This window comes from Grampus griseus (assembly GCF_964374135.1).
Source record: "Grampus griseus genome assembly, chromosome: 7".
Taxonomy (NCBI): Eukaryota; Metazoa; Chordata; class Mammalia; order Artiodactyla; family Delphinidae; genus Grampus; species Grampus griseus.
Window position 1 is genome coordinate 106489035 of NC_139001.1, and position 14567 is coordinate 106503601.

The 14567-nt window shown below is 40.4% G+C and overlaps 1 protein-coding gene across 2 annotated transcripts in view; it reads left to right on the forward strand.

Moving 5' to 3' along the window:
• CNTNAP5 (contactin associated protein family member 5) overlaps positions 1-14567 on the forward strand; it is a gene marked incomplete at both ends in the record, with an annotated part of 875906 nt that overhangs the window by 425417 nt on the left and 435922 nt on the right. For both annotated transcript variants that reach the window (XM_082658898.1, XM_082658899.1), the window contains one exon: positions 8817-9001. In XM_082658898.1, coding sequence (XP_082515024.1) covers positions 8817-9001 — 185 coding nt within the window. The remainder of the gene's footprint in view (positions 1-8816; positions 9002-14567) is intronic.

Consider the following 14567-nt stretch of genomic DNA (forward strand, 5'->3'; position numbering starts at 1 on the left):
CTTTGGAAGGAAGTATGGGCCAAGTGCAAAAGGCAGGGAGCAGAGTTTCCAAAGATGAAAAGGCAAACCAAAAAGCTCTATTGGAGGAAAAGAAACCAGGACCAAGAGTTAGGCTGACAAAAAAGGAAGTGACCATTTTTTATAAGAATGAATCCCTTCCTGCCATTGAAAATGTTAGTTTTCGGGGAAGGGGTGGAGAGTATATTTGTGGAAGAGAATTATCACCCATCACCAAGTATTCCCTATCAAGTAGTAAAGATGGAAAGTCATAGCAGAATTCAGTTTGTAAGCTCAAGCTGGATGAAAGACTGGAAAAATCACAGATAAGTTTTATCTTTTAGTAATTATTATTTAGTAATAAATTATTTTAGTAATTAGCATAAAAATGAAGATTATTGTGAACTCATCCCCAAAGCCAAACAATGTAGATCCTTATTTTGAGGCATTTCTGAGCATCTCCTTAGCCTCCATGGTGAGTATTGGCATGGGTAGCAGGGAGAACCTCTGGATCCCAAGTTTTAACTCATCAAATTGATAACTAATGCACTAAATTAAATAGTTAGCAAAAGCATCTTTAGAAGGAGAGTCTCACTCAGAGGAGAGCAATAAGAGGTTTTGCTAGTAACATAATCGGTTTTGCTCACTTACCTAAAGAAGAAATGTATCAGTGAATTCTATGAAGGGTGGGCATATAAATATTCAGCAGAAATACATCAGTCTGTTAACTGGCCTTCAATTTTTGTGAAAGGACAATGGATGGCGTAACTCCCCGAACACACACACACACAGTTACAGTTACTCTATGGTTCACAGAGCATTGTGGGTTGTGGATAAAGTTATTATGACTTGTCATTAGTAAAGCAGGTAACACTGATTCTGTCAGTGACTGCCATTTGGATTCCCAATTCCAATGTGCCGTTACCACTCCAAAGCTCTGCTCCAACATCCATAACCCAATGAGGTACAGCAGCTTCACACACAGTAAAGCAGGATGGAAAGGAAGAGGTGTGCTCATGTGACAGATTTTATTTTAATTGCAGACAGGTGCTAGCTATTTATTATGGGGAAAATTCATAACTCCCAAGCCTCAGTTTACTTATTTCTAACCTGGGGTTGTTACTAACTATCTTCCAGGGCATGAACATGAAAGCTAAAAGTATTCAAAATGAATTTTCTTTGTCAGTATATAAACACGGTGAATCTCTTAATATTACTCATCATTCAACCAACAATAGCTGAATGTCCCACACCCTGTGCTATGCAGGCCCTCCTGGAAAGAAATGGGTATTTTAAGGTAAAGAAGACCCGCTCCATGCTGCGATATAAAGAAAGCAGAATGATTCTCTCTTTCCAGATCCCATCTGCCCCATATTTCTAACTGTGGTGGCGATAATGGAAAATCTCCTTTAGTCTGTTTTCTGCAGAGTTTGGAATTTCTTCATCTTTTCATCTGCTTATGGATTTTACTCATTTCCATCCGTTTACCATGACTGTTTCCTGTACTTATCTCTTTTAAGCAGTCACCTAGGATACTTGTTAAATAGCACAGATTTCTATGTTCCTTCTCTAGAGAGATGCTGACGTATATTAGTACTTTAGCTCTGCGTAACTCTGTTAAAGCCAGCAGATTTCTGGAAGCACTAAGTTAAGGGGAAAGGGGGAATGATAATCGTTTTGATTTGCCCATGAGAGAAAATCTGTAACATACGTTCCACAAGGGAAAGATAACACTTTGTTCATAACTGTAGCTCTGGAAACTAGGAGAGCACCAGCCTGAAGTAGGTACTTGAGGCAAATTGAGTACATTGGAAAAAGTGGTTTTCATCTCATATATCAGAGCCTGACACAAATACATATTATTCTCATTTGGCTTGCTGACCCTCAAGCCTGAGCTACTCTCCCCGCTATGATATTTGCAGAATGCCCACAATGTGCCAGTATGTTATCCAATCCTCAGAGAAGCCCTATTAGGTACATAAACATTAGTTCCAATTTACCCATGTGGAATGTTAGTCTGAAGGAGGATATATCACCTGTTCAAATTACACAGCTATAAATTAGCATAGCCACAATTAAAATCCAGTTATATTTACCAGGTTTTAAACTTACTTTCAGATTATAAAATATATGTCAGTTTTAGAAAACTGGAAGGAAAAAAACCACTCTATAAAGAAGGGAAAAATCACTCAAAATCCTACAACTCAGTCATCCTTCTATTAACATTTTTGTATGTTTTCCAAGTGTTTTCCTTAGCTATTTATATAAAATTTTTACATACGATATAAAATTCATGTTCTTCCCATGTTGCCACACAGCCTTCAAAGAGGAAAGAGTTCATACCACCCATGATCAAGCTCTCTTTTTAAAGAAATGAATCAAGAAATAAAAAGGAAGAAAGAGAGAGAGCAAGAGGAGGAGTGGGGAAGGAAGAATCCTAAAATCCAAGTTAATGGGCTGCAAAATGGTGCTGGGACAATGGCCAATGATGGAGGAAGGGGAGGAAGTTTCTCTCTGCCCAGCTGACGTGGACACTGCAGCAGTGTTTCCTTTAGTGAGAGTTCTCCAGTTCCTTATCTAATCTGTGACTTTACAATTCAGAAATTCAGGCTGAGTAGAGAGGTTCAGTACCATGGACAGCTGCATGACCTATACCATGGCCTTTGGAGGTATACACAGTGTGCTGTGGTTCTTCACAAGTGATGCTCTTTGCCGAAATTCTGATTCATATTACCTAGTTACTCCTATGGAGGCTGACTTGGAAAGATCATTTCAATGCTGCAGTTGAACTAGGTGTTTGACTACTTTCTTCGGGTAGAACAGTGAGATTTCTAGAGCTACTAATGGGAGAGAGATTTCTTCTCTCAGTCCATAAGGGGGTTCATAAAGATTCCTCTTTCCATGCTACACATGTCATTCAGATCACCTGTGGCAGTTTGCCCTCAGTAGAATTACAACAGCTCAAACCCATACATGCAGGTGGGAGAATGAAAGAGCAGAGGCATTACGTGACTGGGGAATTGTGTTGAGAACTAAATAAAACATCAATAGCACATGCGGGTCATTCATCCTTACAAGAGTCCAGCACCTTTGAACTGAGGCATAATGTTTGTGTAATATGACAGTCATAGGAAAGCGAGAATCTCGGCATAGCATAACCACGTGTGGAGCACACTGTCCTTGGCGGGGGGCAAGTATGGGTTCAGAGGCAAAGCATTTGACTGCATAACCAACTCATTGAGATAGCCTGGGATATCAGTGAACAGTCTGAACATTCTCCAGAGAGTCCAATGAACATTTACTTTAGCTTTTTGAAATTCAAGCATTTTGATAAGCCAACTCATATGTATTTATAAAACATTTATTGTGTTTCTGGACCTGGACTAAATACTATGAAAGATGTTTTTTAATGTTGCCATTTTTTGAGAGCCCTCACTTAGGCACTGTGCTAGACATTTTACGTATATATTTCATTTGTATCACATGGCAATCCTACAAACTATATCCAAACCCATTTTACAGATGGAGAAACTGATGGTCAGTGATGTCCAGTAGGTTGCCCCGGGCTACATAGGTCACGTAGATGCATAGCTGTAAACCCAAGATTAGAACACTCATCAATCGAACCCCAAGTTCCTGACATTCATCATTAAAATGTTATAAACCTTCATGAAACAATTACAAGTTAAATATCAGGAAGTTGGTATCCATGTGTTATACTTTGAGAATGGAGAGACCAGAGTAGGATAAAGGAGTCCAGAAAGCCTTCCTGGATCCACCTTGAGTTAGCTGGAGATTTCATTACAAAGAGGAAGGGAACACAGGCATTTCAGACAAAGTGTCAATGGGATAAGTTGTTCCACATTTTATGTAAATTGTGTCATTCTTATAATAAGAATTCACTGAACGAGTACATTAAGCCAGGCACTGAGCTATGCACTGGAGGTTAAAAGTTGAATTTACCAGTTCTGATTTTCAAGGAGGTCCAGGCCTAGTAAAATAATTATTACAATTTACTTTCTAATTTTGTAATATTAACTAAAAATATATAATTAGGTATCATCAAAACCACATACCATAATTGTATTAAGATAGCATTTTTTAAGATAACAAAGTCACAGAAGATGGATACAGCTTAGGAGTCAGACTTGAACCATGACTCCTAAATCTAGAGAATGTTTTATTGAATAAACTTTAGAAAATTTTTAACAACTTTAACAATACAAGAAAGATGAATTTCATTGCTTTTTTGATACATAAGGATTTGCTCTGATCTGAGGGTCAAGTCCACTGCAGTCGCATGGTGTCCTGTTAGTTTTTATTTTCTTTGGAAGACTTCACTTGAGTGCTTAGGAGAACATACATCAGCCCTGAATTCGGCTAAACAAGGGTCTTTATGCTCCTGGATAACCTGCAAAGGTGAAATTTGCCTTCACCTTCTACATTGTGTCCTTCCCTCTTAGGGTTGCCCCATGTTCCTTTCCAAAACTCTCAGCTTCCCAATGCATCAAATCCTTTTCTTGGTATTCTGATTAAGCTATATAAGCTCACACATATGTATGGTGGAAAGCAGGTGGCCAGGACATAAGAAATGAGGGTAAGTGGGAGTATCAATTTTTCCAGTAGGAGTAGTGGTAAGAGCATTAGCTTTGGAGTCAGAGCTTGGTTGTAACCCTAATACTTTGTGTCCTTAGGTATGTCTTGTAGCTTCTTTGAGGTGAAGTTTTTTGTAAGGCTGTGTTCAGGAATAATGGAAACAACCTATGTAAAATGCTTACCTCACTTAGTAGAAGAGAACCTTAAAAGTACAAGTGAATACCAACATCGATAACCTGAACAACTAAGGTGGGAAGGTTAATTCTGAAGGTCGGGTGGAGGTAGGCATTGGTGACCTCCATGTGAGTGGTCCCCTATCTCATCAACAATAAATCAAGCCCTTTCCAACGTGACTTTCTGTTGAAATACAATCTTAAAAAAGAAAGTTTCTGTTCCCTTTTGCTAGGCCATATGATATCCACAGATTGTGAAAGTTAAAGTGTTTAAACTGTTAAGACCAAGCAAGATTTAATCAAAGAAGATTTTGGGTGAAAACAATGCAATATAATGCCCTTAGTCAGGAAAAGTGTTAGTTCCAAGGGTGAACAATTTGACATGCTTATCCACAGTATGTTGGGGATGCGGGTGGGGGAGAAGAGCAAGTTAGAAATATTTTGCAATCATTTCAAGCTTCCTATAAAAATTGCCATATGCTTTAGGGACTTGAGTAGTATTTACATTGTTTCATTTTAATTATATCTCAAACCACATGAAAACACGTTTTTATTTAATTAATAATAAGAGGTATTTTCCCCCCTAATGTGTTTCTGGCCTAAAAGATAGCTTCCAGATATTTTTATTGTCTTTGTTCTCCACAATTGCCTATAGGAATTTTTATCTTGCCTTAATAAATTGGAAACTAGTTAAAACTAGTAGTTGAACCATAATTGCCACTGAGATAAAACTTGAAATGTGTATTACAGGATGAAGAGTTTGATAATCTTTTGAGAATGAAGTTTGTATTGCAATTTCTAATACTGAACATTTCTAGGTAAAATGGAACCTTTCCTAGGAGTAACCTTTTTCTTCAAGGTAACACCTACTCTAGATACAATTTAAAACATCCTATTGAATGAAGAGCAGAATTTCCTGTTTATCCAATTGTTTAAACAGACTAACTTTCACTCAATTTGTGTGCATACAAGATTTCTGAGTGTTAGCATAGAATGATTAATGGAGAGGATCAGTGAAATAAGGTAATGTCTACCAATTTTTTTAGTTAAAAAGATGCTTGTAATGCAGGAGATATTCAACAATTTACACATCACTCGTATAGTTTTCAATGAACCAGCTATGCAGGTTAAGGATTATGTTTTTAATGAAGTTTATTTGTTTTTCCCATTATCAAAGATACTTATACTCATTCTAAAATGTAAGAAGAAAAGAAAAAAGAAAATCAAAACTTCTGTTAATGTTTTAGTAAATGCAAACAAGGATAGAAGAAAGATTCACTACGTTATCCAAAAAGTCAAGTAAAATTTACAGTCTGTTTGACCTATTCAAAATTAAATTTCTCTTATGAAGTAGGAATAATAGTGTAGAAAAATATTAAAATACTTAATTTAATCCTTGTCTTTATTGGCTCTACTAAAGAAATCAACATATCACTAAAACCCACCCAACACAACACATAAGAACAAATAATTAGGGGGAAAAGATGTGATTCCTTTACTTTTTCATTTTGTGACTTTCAGTGGCTTTACAGTTTCCAACCTTTAATGTTTTGGACTTATTATTACGGAATCATTGTTAAATGCCTTTTTAGTTTTTAAGAAAAAATGTTGGAGGTGCACATCAAATTTAAAATGAAATCTCTGATATTAAATCTATTTGACTTATTACCTAGAATTAATAGTTTATAAGGCACACTGTTTCCTTCAACCAATCATTAGCCTTTGGACATGTTTTATTTTATAAGTAAAAGTTGTGTGTGTGTGTGTGTGTAGAAGTGGGGGAGAGAGACGGACACTGGTGTTCTTTGTTCTGACTGGTACCACTTTTCACCTACCTGCTTGAGCAAACATACTAAAAGTCATCCCTAGGTGAGTCTTTCCTTTACCATGTCCACCTCCAATATCCAAATGGCATGCCAGGTCACCACACGCCAACACCTTCTCACTGGCTGAAAATCCATCCTCCTGTGCTCTCTTTACCTAAGCCCCTCATCCCCCATCTAGATGACGCCAGTTTTTCTGGCAGCCTTGCCTTCTCATCAAATTCCCATACAGCTGTCCAAATAACCTTCTTAAAATGTTAATCTGAGTCAGTAATCCCTGACTTATTAATTGACCAGTGGCTCCCATTTCTTAAAAGTAAACACAGGCTGTAACCTAGCTCACACTAGCACACTGGTCCTGGGTGGGATAAGCCAGCCCCACGTGGTCATGGCACTCTGCTGCGTGGAATCCCTTTAGGTGTTCCCCTGTACCCCCAACCTTGGCATGTGCTTCTCCCGGCTGGGTAGCGATGCTCCTTGTTCTGGCCAAATATCAGGCCCGCTTTGTAAAGCGGCCTCCACAGCTCCCTACCCTGCATTTCCATGGCTCCCTGCATTAACTGCTGTTAATACCAGCAGCATGCTTTTTATCAGTTCACTTATTGAGTCTCCACATTAAAACTTTCAGAGAGGGAAGTGTGCCTTTTAACTCTGTATCTCCTGTATACATCATTTGTCACTGTAAGCAAGTCAGGTAGATATCAACACCTTTTTGTAGATGGATGGAAGGATGAAAGGAAGGGAGGGAGGAAGGAAGGAAGGGAGGAAGGAAGGAAGGAAGGAACGACGAAGGGAGGAAAGGAAGAAGGAAGGAAAGAAGGAAGAAGGAAAGGAGGAGAGAGAGAAGGAAAGAGGGAAGGAAGGGAGGGAGAGAGGTGAGGGAGAAAGAAAAAGATCTATTAATGTATTTGCATAATTTGACACATTTTAAGAACTCAAAAGATGTGGAACAAATCAATATGTCAATGAATAAATCAATTGAAGGCAGCTATGAACTCATCAGCTCTTATTTTTCAATTACAATCATCTGGGTGCCTCCCCCCAACCCCCATAGGAAGCAACAAAGTGTTATTTCATGCAGGAAGCAGTGACTTGGGGCCATAATGGAGGTAGGAGTGAGCAGCCTACAGTGGAAATGGCAGCTCCAGCCCCTTAAATGCCGCACCACGGAGCAGGCTGCTGCAGTTGTTCTGTAAAACATGTCTTAGGAGAGAGAAGAGAGACATTTAGCTTTCAGTTACTAAGGGTACCGAACGCATAAAATATTCAAAAATTGGGAGGTTTACATGTAAGTAAAATTAGTTGCATTGAGCTGTTCATTTTGCTAAGGCTAAGCCATTCTACAGGATAAAAGAACAAAGAAAAAAAAAAAGCTTTAATCTTTTTGACAGAAGGATACAGGCAGGAAGTCCATAAAATTGGAGGAGAGACAGGAGGGGAAACGGGCAGACTTGATTGAAAAATGTACCTCTCTACCGGAATCTCTCACATTCTCCCAAGGGGTATCTTCCAAGCTCAGTTTAGGGTGAATCATAGGACCCTTGCCCTGGTCAGTCAAAAGGGTCGAGACCTGGATTTGAACGCTGGCTGCATCTCTACCTAGGCATGCTTACCCTTACTGGACCTCAGTTTCCTAATTTGTCAAATGCAGGTAATCATTTTGTCTTAGAGCATCAGACTTGGAGGTTATAAAATCCCTAGTTAAGTGCCCTTGATAGAGTAGGCATTTGAAAATGGCAGCTAAAATGATTAATTCCTCCCCGTTGCCTTCGCCCACAAATCTACCCAACTCATTGGGGCCACTGTCTTCCCTCTACTTCTCCAGCATTCACTCTTCCTCCAAAACACAGCTAAAGATTCACTTTCTCCTTTCAAGAGCCATTCACATGCAAAGAATACGTATTCTTTCTAAATGTGACAAGTCCTATTTTCAATATCATTCATATGGCCATCAGGATATGGTTTCTCTTATTATTCAATCACACAAGTCCTAACATGTCATTTCACATGTAGAAGGGGGTGTGTGTATCAGTTGACTGAGATTTTGGTCCTGCAATCTGTGGGAAAATGTTGGTATTCCTTCCCAAGCCCAGCACAGTTCTGGGTCTGCAGACAGGGAATCATCCTTTACCTTTGGATAGAGAGAGTTGGACTTGCTAGCAGAACGTTCTAGTGCTTCAGGCTGCCCTTGGGCACAGAGCCATCCCGTGTTCTATCCCCTTCACAGATGACAGCAAACCTCGGCTCAGCAGCAGCCCCCCCTCGGCCACCCTGGGCAGCCTCCTGGATGACCAGCACTGGCACTCCGTCCTTCTCGAGCGGGTCGGCAAGCACGTGAACTTCACTGTGGACCGGCACACACAGCACTTCCGGACCAAGGGCGAGGCGGATGCCTTAGACATCGACTATGAGGTGAGTTGATTCTCCCTGCAGACCCCCAAGCCCCTTGCTCGTGATCAGTAGGAAAATCAGGTAGCAAAAGAGCAAGTGAGAAGATGTGGGCCCCTGACAGATCTTACCCTGGGGCTTCTCTTCCCCTTGCTCTAAGCCCAGTCAGCCAACCACTGGGGAGTCCACGGAGAGAGTCTGAGCTGTGAGCCTGGAGAAACGCCTTGCAAGGCATCAGCTAATTGTGTGCACTTTAAAATCAGCAAGCCTCCTTTTTACTTTTTAAAACTTCTTTTTTTTTTTTTTTTTTCTGGTAGCTTTCCTGTATCACATCTAGTCTCTTGCTTACATTCAGTAATTCCTTTTTCGAAAATCAGCTTCAGTTAGCCGAGGTCATGGAAAATACAGAAATTATATTAATATAAAATTTTAGGTCAATTATACCTTAATAAAATAAATAATAAAATCCAAAGAAATTGAAAATCTGCATGATAGGCTCTTGTTTTTCACCTTCATTCCTATGCAGACTTCTGACCAATACACAAGGACAGTTAGTTCTACAAAAGAGCAAGAAAGAACGAACTGTCCTTGTGTATTGGTCAGAAGTTTTGCAAGACTAGCAGCCAAGATTTAACCATCTTTGCTAGTAGTTCAGTTCAAGAAGTATATATTGTGCTCCCACTGTATACCAGGCTCTCTTCTAGGCAATACCAATCAGAGATGACTAAAGCAGAGTCCCTGAGTTGGAGATGCTTACAATCTAATAGCAGAGTCAGGCCTGGAACACCCACTGCAGAACAAGGAGGTGAAAGCTACCTTGGAGAGCGGCACTGGGCACTGCGGGATCCTAGGCACAGAGCGCTTGGCTCAACCTTGAATGCGGGTGGAAGGCTTCCAGCAGGAGATGCTGCTAAGTCTTGAAAGGAGAGAAGGGTTAGCCTGATGAGAAAGGTGAAAAAGGCAGGCCAGGTCAGAGAGGACCCTGTGCAGGGTACGGGGCATGAAATGTCACAGTCCAGTATCTATGGGATTTGAAACAATCGTCCGGCAGTGGTGTGTGAGGGCCAGCTGGTACTGACTCATGAAGGCCAGCTGGTAGATTTTCAGGAAGTTTGGAAGCTGGCTGGTAAATACAGCCATTATGAAAACCCCAGTTATTTAAACTTATAATCCATCGAAGTATTTTTAAAATGTACTAAATTCATTGATGCCTAGTTACTTTATTTTATTCTATCTATCTGTCTATGTGTCTCTCTATGCATCTATCTATATGTATTTGAGGTTTTTTTTTTACTTCTGTTGTATCTGTGTGGTGGAAATACACTATATTGGATTGCTACAGTGCATCTCTTTCCAATTCCATATTTTGTGACATCCGTTTGATGGTTTGAAATCCATCATAGCGGAGATATTTACACCATGGATATTGGTAAATCCTATAAGTCAGGGTTTGATTTATTGTTTTGTTGATTGTCTAGACCAGGGATAGGCAAACTACAGCCTGGTGACCAAGTCTGGCTTGAAGTCTGTTTTCTCCAGCTTGTGTGTTAAGAATACTTTTTATATCTATGTTGTTTTACAAAATTAAGAAAAAAAAAAGAATAAGTGACAAGAGACTGTGTGATTACAGATAAAAGAGTTCAGTGAAAAATCAACAAAAGCATTCTATAAAAATCAATTGGTTTTATGGAATTTATAATAGTTTATTGTATATTTTATTATTATTTGTAAATTGTGTCTACACATCGCTTATATCGGTAAAATGACCTAATGTCTGAATGCATGTGTGTGCCCACACACATACATATACAGAGATGAGTCTGTGTGTCTGTGTGTGTGCGTCACACCCTGAACAGCCAGATTTTAAACCTGTATCAACACACCACTTGAGGCAGTGAGAGATAAAACGTAAGAATTAGGGAAGACCCAGGTAATGATGGACCCTGTGACCCATGTTAAGGAGCTTAAACTGTGGGGGAAAAGGAGCCACTGAAGGATTTTTTGCAGAGTAGTGACATGGGCAGACTTATGTTTTAGAGGAGTCATTCTGAACATGTGTTTCAGGGGCCAGTACAATTAGCACCCCATCAAAATTTGTTAGAAATGAAAATACACAGGTCCTATCCAAACCTACAGAATCAGAAACTCAGGGGGAGGGGCTCAATCATTGGTTTTTAAAACTCCTCCAGAAGACTCCGATGCACCCTACTGTCTGAGAACAACTATTTTAGAGCAGTTACTCTAAAGGTTACTCTGAAACTACTCTGTAGTTTAGATCTGTCTATAGGTAGGCGGAGCATGTTGCTGGACAGATGGTTAGAAACCCTGTTAGGAGACAAAGTCAATCACTAGTGGATACATACAGGAACAGTGGAGGTGGAGATGAATCATTGAAAACTTAGGATCTGACTTTTTTCCAATCTCTATCATGAACTGTAAGAAAGATCTCCTCTTTGGATCCTAATCTTACTTTAGCATACTGTTGATAAGATATGCCATTCATTAACTTCAAAAGAGAATCTGTCACTCTTTGACTCAGGATGCAAAATACCAGGCAGTTTTTTTTGGTTTTTTTTTTAGTTGCTGATAACTGGAAATCTATGAGTATCAATCATTCTTATTTGTTTAAGTGATTGTAAAAACAATATTGAAATTATCTTAAAGCAAAGAGATATCGTTTAAGAACTTGAGGACAATAAATAACACAAAACCATCATGAAGTTTCATTAGGTCCCCATATACTTGACCTCTAATAACTTGAGAGGTGATTCTAAAATTCACCCAGTTGCCTGATTCAACATTTGTTTTCAAGTTATCACTACCTGTGGTCTCCAGTGTAGATGATCTGTATGGAATCACAGCTGAGTGCCATTAAAGTGAATGTCAGCATTTAGGGAAAGACGTCCAAAGATGTCACTGAATTTGTGAAGTTGGAACAGATTTCTTCTAGAAATGTCTAAATTTTTTGGTGCCTTGTAAGAAGTGTTTCCTGGGGGAGGGGGGGAAAACACCTTGAAATGTTCCTATGAAGCAAACTCTGCTTCAGAGAATCCAAGCCCCTTCCAAAGTATGCAGCCAGCTTGTTCATATGAACATAAAAGAAGACAGACTGACGATAACAGTGACATTGACATTGGCTGCACTGGAACAGGAGAGGTAGGTGTTGGGAGAAGTCTCTCGAACAACTGGCGCTCTCCAGCCTTTGAAGATTCACCTTCAAGGCTGTGTGGAGAGAAAGGGGCACCAGGGACAGGAATCCTGGGTCGCAATTACCACTTTACCACTAAGTAGGTGCAAAAACCTGGGAAGTAAAATTTCCTTACTTCAGTCACCCAGAAACAATATGAACACCCTTACTGCTAAATAGGATATCTGAATCTGAATCTAAGGTCTGTTTTTTTATTGAAGTATAGTTGATTTACAATGTAGTGTTAGTTTCTGCTGTATAGCAAAGTGATTCAGTTTTATATATATATATATATATATATATATATGCTTTTTCATATTCTTTTCCATTATGGTTTATTTACAGGATATAGAATATAGTTCCCTGTGCTATACAGTAGTTCCTTGTTGTTTGTCTGTTTTATATATAGTAGTGTGTATATGTTAATCCCAAACTCCTAATTTATCCCTCCCCCACCTTTCCCCTTTGGTAACCATAAGTTTGTTCTCTATGTCTGTGAGTCTGTTTCTGTTTTGTAAATAAGTTCATTTGTGTCATATTTTAGATTCCACATATAAGCGATATCATATGAGTTTTGTTTTTCTCTGTCTGACTTCACTTAGTATGACAATCTCTAGGTCCATCCATGTTGCTGCAAATGGCATTATTTTATTCTTTTTTATGGTTGAATAGTATTCCATTGTATGTATGTATGTTTGTGTCGGGGTGTGTGTGTGTGTATATATATATATATATATATATATATATGCCACATATTCTTTATCCATTCATCTGTTGATGGACATTTAGATTGCTGCTTCTGTGTCTTGTCTATTGTGAATAGTGCTGCTATAAATATTGGGGTGCATGTATCTTTTCGAATTAGAGTTTTCTCCAGATATATTTCCAGGAGTGGGATTGCTGGATCATATGGCAACTCTATTTTTAGTTCTTAAGAAACCTTCATACTGTTCTCCATAGTGGTTGCACCAATTTACATTCCCACCAACAGTGTAAGAGGGTTCCCTTTTCTCCACATCCCCTCCAGCATTTGTTTGATTTTTTTTTAACATCTTTATTGGAATATAATTGCTTTACAATGGTGTGTTAGTTTCTGCTTTATAACAACGTGAATCAGTTATACATATACATATGTTCCCATATCTCTTCCCGCTTGCATCTCCCTCCCTCCCACCCTCCCTATCCCACCCCTCTAGGTGGTCACAAAGCACCGAGCTGATCTCCCTGTGCTGTGCGGCTGCACCTTTCTCCCTTTAAGCAAAGTTTGATTACTTGATCACAGACAGCAAACCCCGAGTTCTACAGTTGTTCCCAAAGTCCACTGCCACAGTTTTAGGATGATTCATTGTCTATTCAGGTATTCCACAGATGCAGGGTACATCAAGTTGATTATGGATATTTGATCCGCTGCTCCTGAGGCTGTATGGAGAGATTTCCCTTTCTCTTCTTTGTTCGCACAGTTCCTGGGGTTCAGTTTTGGTTTTGGCCCCACCTCTGTATGTAGGTCACCTGAGGACATCTGTTCCTGCCCAGACAGGACAGAGTTAAAGCAGCAGCCGATTTAGGGGCTCTTGCTCATTCAGGCCAGGGGGAAGGAGGGGTATGGTAGTTATAATTGGAATGTGGGGCAAGCCTGCGGCAGTAGAGGCTGACTTAATGTTTCAGTAGCCTGAGGCACACTGTGTGTTCTCCCAGGGAACTTGTCCCTGGATCATGGGACCCTGGCAGTGGCAGGCTGCACAGGCTCCCTCGGGGTGTGGATAGTGACCTGTGCTTGCACACAGGCTTCTTGGTGGCTGCAGCAGCAGCGTTAGCATTTCACGCCCGTCTCTGGGGTCTGAGCTGATAGCTGCAGCTCACGCCCATCTCTGGAGCTCGCTTAGGTGGTGCTCTGCCTTCTGTGGGCCCATGGGAAAGGAATTCCCTCTCTTCGCGCACCCTGAAACAATAGTCTCTTGCCTCTTAGGCAGGTCCAGACTTTTTCCTGGCCTCCCTCCTGTGGCACACTAGCCCCCTTCAGGCTGTGTTCACGCAGCCAACCCCAGTTCTCTCCCTGGGATCTGACCTCTGAAACCTGAGCCTCAGCTCCCAGCCCCCACCCACCCCTGTGGTTGAGCAGACAAGCCTCTCAGGCTGGTGAGTGCTGGTCGGCGTCAATCCTCTGTGTGGGAATCCCTGCTTTGCCCTCCACACCCCTGTTGCTGCGGTCTCCTCCATGGCTCCAAAGCTTCCCCCCCATCTCTGCCAGTGAAGGGGCTTCCTAGTGTATGGAAACTTTTCCTCCTTCACAGCTCCCTCGCAGAGGTGCAGGTCCCATCCCTATTCTTTTGTCTCTGTTTTTTCTTTTGCCCTACCCAGGTATATGGGGATTTTCTTGCCTTTTGGGAAGCCTGAGGTCTTCTG